General features: G+C 37.2%; 1 protein-coding gene across 1 annotated transcript; it reads left to right on the top strand.

The window, feature by feature from the left end:
• The first annotated feature begins 3,481 nt into the window (after positions 1–3,481).
• On the top strand, positions 3,482–8,770 carry CAD1 (cinnamyl-alcohol dehydrogenase). Its single transcript, XM_006846436.4, has 7 exons — positions 3,482–3,866; positions 5,135–5,232; positions 5,377–5,490; positions 5,824–6,054; positions 7,443–7,728; positions 8,164–8,314; positions 8,437–8,770. Exons 2-7 carry the CDS (start codon positions 5,159–5,161, stop codon positions 8,631–8,633), a joined length of 1,053 nt encoding a protein of 350 aa, XP_006846499.1. The 5' UTR covers positions 3,482–3,866; positions 5,135–5,158; the 3' UTR covers positions 8,634–8,770.
• The last annotated feature ends 361 nt before the right edge of the window (positions 8,771–9,131 follow it).

The raw sequence follows: 9,131 nt of genomic DNA, 5'->3' as shown, positions 1-9,131 counted from the left end.
TTGTCATAAAAACTTTTGATGCCATGGGGCACCTTCATGGCAATAGGTCCCTTGACGATTATTATAAAAAATAAGTCTTCAATAAAATAATATATCCTAAGGAAGCGAAATTCCTTGTGTAGAGATAGAGATAGTTGAAGACAGTTATTAATTTTAATTTATCTTGTATTTGATGTAGATATCTCTCCTGATAAGACTAGATTAGTCTGTCATTATCAATAACTAATTAGCCGTATATTTATACGAGACTTTATATATATACTTGACAATTAATCAGATATTTCTCTGGAGGATTCAAAATTTTTACATAGTATCAGAGCGATTCTTTGCGATCTTGTTTGGGCTCTCTGTGATCCATGCTTATATCTGACGCGTGGCGTGGCGCAACCTTTGCAAACCCTAGCAAAGCAAGTGCTAAGGCTAATGGAAAGAAGGCTAGTCATTGCCCTATGGTTTATCTCTCTAGATTTCTCTCTATCAATCTCCAACTCTGTAATCTCTCTCTTAATCTACTTCTTTTTCTATAGCGATCTCTGTCTCTTAATCTACTTCTTTTTCTATAGCGATCTCTCTCTCTCTCTCCGTGGCATTTGTTCCTCCTCCATCACCTAACCTATTCCCAACAGTCCCTCTATTTGACAGTCTCCACAACATAATTTTAACACCTTATCAAGTAAGTTCTGACCCGCATGATAGGCATAACGATTAGGGCATTGTCTCGGAGAGAGGCTAGATGAAATGGACATGTATGTGAAGATGCGGATTACGTTCACCTAGACAGAAAGACCCTATAAAGCTTTACTGTACCCTGGGATTGGCTTTGGGCCTGTCTTGCGCAGCTTAGGTGGAAGGTGAAGAAAGCCTCCTTCTGGGGGGCCCGACCCAGGCAAGCTTTCTATGCTTTTCCTATTTCGCCTCCTTCTGGGGCCCGACCCAGGCAAGCTTTCTATGCTTTTCCTACAATATAAAGCTTATATACTTCCCCTTATCCAACCGTCGATTCTGAATGGAGGGCTAAGATTGCTCCAATCACAATGTCACGTCTCTATACTATTTTATTTTTAATTTTTTTTCTACAAACTATTTTGACACCAAATTTTGGATGTCCATTCCTCTATTCAACTCGCACTAGCGAAAAGTATAAAAACACTATTTTCAATAAAATAAAATGACCAAAATATCCTTGAAAGTTTTAAGGGGTATTTTGGTCATTATATTTTATTGAAAAATTATTTTTAATCTTTTTTATAGGTGCGTCCCCATGAGAAGATGGCACGTGCCAAATTTTATATTCATACAATTTATAAAAAAAAAACTAAAAATAAAATGCTTTAAGACATCGGATATAAGATCAAACGGTGAGTGGCTCTCTTGATCAAAATTGGATGGCTGGATGGTAGGGGAAGCATAGATCTTCTCTGCTATAGGAGAAGTATATAAACCTTTCCCCATAATGTATAGGAATAGTTACCGAAATTCTATTAAAGAAAGAATACATGTGGATCATTTCGTACCATTGGAAACAAAAAAATAAATAAATAAAAAAAGCCGCCAAAACGATGGAAGTGGGTTTCAAAGTGAAAGATTCAAACCTTCAAATTTTGAAATCAATGAATTTTGTTTTCATTCTAGAACTTGAAAGTATGAAGTGGTGTTGTTTTGGGAAACATAAGTAAAGACAGAGAAAAAAAATAGTAAGAACTTAAAACATGAAAATTGAGAGGACCTTTATAATAAGAAATATTTAAGGATACATGAGCCTAAATTTGTAAAATATAAAATTTATTTGAAATTAATTTTTTATTAAAAATAAATAAAATCTCATATCTATTATCTCTTTAAAAAGGGAAAAAGACAACTTACTTTTCGTACAAAGAGGTTACAATCATTCTTGTCCTTTAAATTTCAAAATAAGTAGTTGTAAAAATGTCATTGAATAGACACAAAGTTTAAAAAAAAAATTCTCATACTTCATGACTGACCCCAAACCCTCCAATTTGACATCTAACGGGTGTAAATAGTTATGACGTCCTTGTAATGAAGATAAGGGCACAATTTATATGTGTCCATGTAGAAATGAACCACCTCTTAAAAATCTATTTTTGAGATGGATTTTGGATCTAATTTTTAAGGACATGTAATATCTAACATAGAGATCATGAATATGAATAAATAAATAAAATTTAAAGATTAAAAATATTAATTATATTAAGAAAATATTTGAACAGTTAGTTTCAATTGTTCTTAAATGGACCACTTATTTGCATCCATCTTTAAGATGGATCCTTTATATATTGGGACTGCAAATGTAGAAATGTGGTCCCCACTGCATGAAATAATTTTCTAAAGATAAATGGCCTCTTTGTAGACAGTGCTTTTAAAAATTTATGGGGATTTTATAATAGAAGTTATGGGGATTTTATAATAGAGTATGATTATGTAAGATGTCTACCTTAAACGATCAAAGGCGCACGTTCAAACCGCCAGGAGATGCAATTCTAGTGCTGGCAGCTTTTACAAAGGACTAGAAAAATATTTTGGGGAAATTTCAAAATACCCCTAAGGTGTTGACTATTTAACAATATGATTTGGAATTGGAATTGGAATAGTAAAAAGTTGTTAAATAGTGGATAAGGGAGGTATATTTTGATAAATTTCCTATATATTTTTATTCATATTTATGAAATTTAAAGCTCTAAAAATAGTGAGCATCCAAACGATATATAAACACTCCAGAATCGTGAAAATAGACAGTCAAGATAATATATTACAAGAAACACTATTTTTTATCTGAACAACAATGTTTATGATTCATTTGGGGTTGCAAAGGAACAAGCCAAGGCCCACCCAGCCCTACCCTTACCCCGACCCTAGCTTTGTAGGGTCAACCCGAGCCCAAACCAGGTTGATGAGGCCTTGGCCCTAGATGGGGTGAACCGGGCCAGCCCTCTCATAGCCTTGGCCCATGCCCAGCCCAACTCCATCCTTGTCCTTGGCCTATGGTTGCTCATTATTGGAATTAGCCCACTTCTCAGGTTATATTTTGTGCCTCAAGCCTTAGTTTTCTTAAGACAAGGTTGGGCCAATAACCTATTACGAGCTCTATTGTTCAATTGCGCTTAGGGGTGGTAACGGGTTGGGTACTGGACCCAAACCTAGACCCGAATAGTATTCAAGTCCAAAATTTAGACCTGTATTCAGACAAGTCAGATCTTAGGTTTAGTCGGATCCATTGTCACGTTATAACTATGAGCTATTTATTTATCTTTTTTCCTTTTTTATCATTATATACCTTATTATCTTGAGTTTTTTCATTTTTTTTCAATAATACTATAAATATTGCCAATCTTGTAACAATATAAACACCTAATGTGTACCGAAAGACTTATAATTGCCATTATATACCCTAGCAATATTGTAAATAATATGGACACCTAGCGTACGCTAACATATAATTGCCCTATTCCTACGGGTTAAGTCCGACTCGACTTGGGACCAAATAGCATTCGGGTCCAAAATTTGAACCCATATCAAGACCTACGGTTAAGTATACCCATATGGTGGCAGTTCCAGTTGGGTCCATTGCCCCCCACCCGAAACAACCCTACCCTACCCTACCCTGCCCTACTAATCAAGTCTGGCACGTCATTGGTAAGGGGTAGAAAATCTACAATTAATCATCTGTCAACGCCCATTGCGTAATGCCTGGCGCCCACCCGCTTAGTCGCGCTACTATTTAAGACACTCATGTCTCCTTTGTCTTGACCTTACTCCCTCTCTTTCTCCTCCTAATCACAATCAAACTTTCATTTTCTCTGCATATATTGTCCATTAATCTCTCTCTGCAGTACTTTGTTTTGGTTCAGGTAATTTTCTGTTATTCCAACCATTTTTCTTCTCATCTCTTTCTCTCTGATCTGTTTCTCTGTCTATATGAAGTAGCCTCATGGGGAAATCAAAATGGTCCATGAAATTTATTTATTTTTCTTGATATCAGTTTTCTTTTTCAGAAATAAGTGACAAACAAGGAGATTTTGGTAACCTGACTTGGAAATGTAGGAATCAAGATCTGGTTTCCCAATCTTTTAACAAATTTATCATATGCCTTGATTTTTCTCTGTCAAATTTATCATATGCCTTGATAATTCTCTTTCACAAGTTACAGGAGTAATGCCCACTGATAGCCACAAGTTTTAGGTAAGGGGGAATTTTCACTTTAGCAACAGGAAGGTCTTTTTTATTCCCTTCGGAAATCTTCGTATTCATATTCAGGCTCGTCGAGTGAACTGATGATAACCATTTTTTGTTGTTGCGATTGAGAGTCTATGTTTTCTTCTCTTCTCTTTTCTTTGATTATTTGATATGTAGTGTTTCGTTTGCTTATGAATGCTTAGTTTCATGATACTAATGGAGTATGGTCCAGTACTCATGGTTAAGTGTCCCATTTTCATTCACTAGAGCTTGTGAGCTCCACCCAAGTTTGTGATTCATTTTACAACGGAAGAATTTATGATCAGATCAGAAATGGACTAATGATTCTTCTGTTCCATATGAGTCTCTGGGATCTGTATACGAACTTGGATTTTGTAGATTGATAATTCTCCCTTTCAAGATTTTAAGGTTTCATTTCCCTTGAAAAACAGCCATGGAGGCAGCATGTCACTTACATGTTTGATGACTCCCAAGTTTTCTGGGCCTTGCCAGTCTATACAAGTCAAATTCTATCGGAGATTCGCTTATCAGGACGATATATGGCTCTTTCTGGTTGAAAACTAGTTGCAGGAACCTTGCACTTGGGTGCTGTTGCCCCTAACAAATACCGGTGCTCCCTTGGCAGTTCATAGGCCATTCCTGATAGGAGTTGCCTCCTAGTCTGCACCTAAACACCTTCACACAAGGGTTTCTCGTAACTATAGGTTGTACTGCTGAGGATGTAGTGCACTGAGCCTGTTGCCTTGGTTGGTTTATGAGAGGCTGATTCTATCTTTCTCTATTCTCATTGTGACATACACATATGTATATGCATCTAAGGCTACAAGCATCGATATATGCATGCATGTGCCACTATCCAGATTTGAATATGCAGACATTCCTTCTATGCATTGATGAATATGGATGCATGTTGCTATAACAGGGGAAGAGTGATATTTGTCTAACCATGAATGAGAACTGTGTTGGATGGGCTGCTAGAGATGCATCTGGCTTTTTGTCACCTTACAATTTTAGCCGCAGGTATGGTAGGTATTTTCTTCTATTTAGCTAGGTGTCTGTAGAGCACTGTGGTGAAGATCCTTTTGACTGACTCTGACTCTGTCCATTTAAATTTGCTGGTTGGTTAGTTATTTTTTATTGCTTTTTGCAAATGAAATCAAACAGGGACCCTGCTCCTGATGATGTTTCATTGAGGATTACTCATTGTGGGGTTTGCTATGCGGATGTCCTATGGACGAGGAACAAGCTCGGTGACTCAAAATATCCATTGGTGCCTGGGTTTGTTATCATTCCTTATGATGTCTGATTTGATCTTGACTTTCTAAGAAGCCTATCAATTTTAGAAAAGTAAAAGAGAAACTCTCAAAATTTTCAAGTGGCTTCAATATTTCCGTTTTGTCAATTTGTATCCTTAATGTTTACATGGTAGCAATAAATCTCATCTTGATGATTTTTTGGGAGATAGATTCTTGAGCTATATTCAAGTTTTCCATTTTTCTGGGCTACATTTTTCAAAATTGCCATGAGAATCCATGATAGTTTCAAAATTTTTAGATATTCATTATTCTGTTTAATCCTATTGATGCTAGTAAGATGTGTTCAATCTTGCAGGCATGAGATTGTTGGAGTTGTCAAAGAGATCGGTTCAAATGTCAGTGGTTTCAAAGCTGGTGATCATGTTGGGGTGGGAACATATGTCAACACCTGCAGGGATTGTGAATATTGTGATGCGAAATTAGAATGCTACTGCTTTAAGGGCTTAACCTTTACATTTAATGCCATTGATGTGGATGGTACAATAACAAAAGGAGGATACTCAAGCCACATTGTAGTTCATGAGAGGTATGTTATTCTTCTTACTCAGAGGAGTTGTTAGAAACTAATCTGAGTATTACTAGCATCAATAGGATTAGTTAATACCAAAGAATTTGTATGGTATAGGCCGAGAAAATAGGATTTTTTTTTGTCTTTTCATTCTCTACTCTTTCTACATTATTTAGACAACTATCATGTTTCCACCTTTTCTCTGGTTATTATTTCTGTTTACTCCCAGGCAATGTTTTTAAACTTAATTGGCTCATTCTAATAAAAGTGTAGACACATGAGGAAAAGTTTATAGAAGTTCAAGAGGGAGAGTTTTGGTGTTAAAATATGGGCATACTTCCATCGTTCAGTAATGTGAAGACGCGTCTACAAGCAGCATAGGAAGTTGTTACCATGTGCTTACACTTTCATGTTCCTTGTCTAAAAGGTTTCCCCATGGATTTCTCATAGAACTTAACCCGCAAATGAATTTTTTCACAAACTTTACTCATTACCTACTAGAGAGAGAGAGCGCTAATGCTTATCAATTAGGAGTTTTTTTTTTTTCTCTCTTTTTAGTCCTTTAGTTAACACACCGACGTCTTTTTATTGAGCTTTTAATCTTAGTTACTGATGAGTCTCAAGAAATTTCCATTAACAATACTTGCTTGTAACAAAAGTAACAAGGGAACAATACAGAAGTTGCATTTAACTTCCTCATCAATGACGAATCATACACTGCATTACGTAAATCAGTTAAACATATTCAGACTTTTAAGTACCAGAAATTGGCTATACTTGTGCCTCACAAGAGTCTGTCCTAAAATTTTTACACTGGAAATATTTTTGAATAAACTTAGATGAGCCCATAAAAAATTGTGGCTACTGGCTTTATTAATACTTACTATTGTTCAATATTGAAACTCTATTGATTTACCATAGAGAACCAGTACCAAATCAATACTTAAAACAATCTGAGCCATAGATTTGGAGATTCCCATTTCTTCAAATAGGTTAAACACATTTGTTAATTCTGGCAATCTATAATGGAAATCAATTTCTCACATCGCATGAATTGTTTGTCTGCTCAAAGTTTGATTAAAAGTAATGGACTTTGAGTGGACATTGACACTAAACCATCCATTGTTGACATTGGATGGTTGAAGTGCCTCAAGTATATCGTCTGAAGCCAAACGGGCAAGGTAGCATATGACCTCTCTCTCTCTCTCTCTCACACACACACACACACACACACAACATAGACGCATAGAGATGCGTGCCTACACGCACATACAGACACAGACGCATATGATGCACACAGATGTGGTGCTTGCATATGTATAGATGGAGTGACCTTAATCATGGGTTTTGTCATATATGATGGTCGTGGTATTAGAAGTTTGCCTACCTTGGTATTGTGAAAACAGGTATTGTTACAAAATACCGGACAACTACCCATTAGCCTCAGCTGCACCATTACTCTGTGCGGGGATCACTGTGTATTCTCCTATGATACGCCACAAGATGAATCAACCAGGAAAATCTTTGGGTGTGGTTGGCCTTGGAGGGCTTGGTCATATGGCAGTCAAGTTTGGGAAGGCTTTTGGTTTGAATGTAACAGTCTTCAGTACCTCTAAATCGAAGAAAGATCAAGCTCTAAAAGTACTTGGAGCTGACAAATTCATACTCTCATCTGACAAGGAGGAGATGGAGGTAATTGCAGTAGAGAAAGTATATAGTGTGCTCCAGCAGACTACGGATGACCACTGCTTGATTAGGTTTATAACTCTGTGATAAAATATGGACAGTGATGGAGAAAGAGTGGGACCCACCAAAATGAGACATTACACGGCAAGTGGGTCCTGCTCAAATCTCCCTCATTGTCCACCATTTTATTGGGAGGTCATGACCTGAGTGAACTATATAGCATACCTTCCCATTCTAGAAAGCCATTGACATAACATGTTTCCATATTAGTTTGGAGACGACCTTATCCTGTGTAAAGCTTGGTTTCTGATACCAGTAGAACAGTTCAATTCACTGAGTAATTCAATCACTACCTAAAAATCGGCCTACATCATTTTTCTTTTGTAAGAATAACAAAAATGCTTCCTAATGCTATATTCTGTTATTTGTATTTCACTGCAGAGTGTGGCCAGAAGTCTGGATTTCATAATTGATACAGCCTCCGGTGACCACCCATTCGATGAATACCTCTCTCTCTTAAAGACTGCTGGCACTATGGCCTTGGTTGGGTTTCCGAGTGCAATCAAAATCCATCCTGTAAGCCTCAATATGGGTAAGAGAATGGCTTTTACCATCACAACCTTTCTGAGTTTCTTTCGTTTGAGTGCTTCACTGGCAATCTTAATTGAAGCTCTTTAGGAGTACCAATTATGTATCCTGAATTATTCTTGGCAGGGATGAAGACTATATCCGGGAGTACAACGGGAGGAACTAAAGAAACGCAGGAAATGCTCGATTTTTGTGCTGCTCATCAAATATTCCCAATGACTGAAGTCATTCCGATCCAGTACATTAATGAAGCATTAGAGAGGATGACTAAAAATGATGTGCAATATCGTTTCGTGATTGATATCGAGAATTCATTAATGTAAAAGCAAATAGGAAACATTCTACCTTGGAGCTGCTCACACTTGGCTCCTTCTTTTTGGGCTGTCATGGGATTCGCGGCCATTGCTACACCTTGGATGTAAGAATGAAACCTCAAAGCCACTATGGAACTTGTCTCTCATTTAAGTTTAGAGAGAGAGAGAGGATCAAAGACTTATTAAGAGAGAGAGAGAGAGGATCAAAGACTTATTTCAAGCATCGCTGATGCTGAAAAGCGTTGATCCTCTTTACCGGAAGGAACCGAGAGAGATGGGTACTAATTTTTTATGGTTTGAGTTGGTCAGTATTTGATTCTAAGAAAGAGAGAATCCATTACTACTGATGAGTGCTTCAAGAGCGTGACTTGGACAAAACAGGTCACCGAGACCCGAGCCGGATTAGGTGGTTTTGGTCTAGCTCGCCAGTTCTACCAGGGTTTCTTGTATCGAAAATGGAAAAATTAAAACACTGGGATAGTGCTGGCAATGGGACCATGGCTTGAC

The sequence above is a fragment of the Amborella trichopoda genome, chromosome 9 (assembly GCF_054954075.1).
Source record: "Amborella trichopoda isolate Santa Cruz 75 chromosome 9, AtrichopodaSantaCruz75HAP2 v2.0, whole genome shotgun sequence".
NCBI lineage: Eukaryota > Viridiplantae > Streptophyta > Magnoliopsida > Amborellales > Amborellaceae > Amborella > Amborella trichopoda.
This window is presented reverse-complemented; position numbering and strand designations above follow the sequence as displayed.

Excerpts from the sequence above, each read along its gene's own strand:
- CAD1 (XM_006846436.4), top strand. The coding sequence starts at position 5,159 with ATGAATGAGAACTGTGTTGGATGGGCTGCTAGAGATGCATCTGGCTTT. Across the intron at positions 5,491-5,823 it reads AAATATCCATTGGTGCCTGG|GCATGAGATTGTTGGAGTTG; the intron begins GTTTGTTATCAT and ends TCAATCTTGCAG. Across the intron at positions 8,315-8,436 it reads TCCTGTAAGCCTCAATATGG|GGATGAAGACTATATCCGGG; the intron begins GTAAGAGAATGG and ends TATTCTTGGCAG.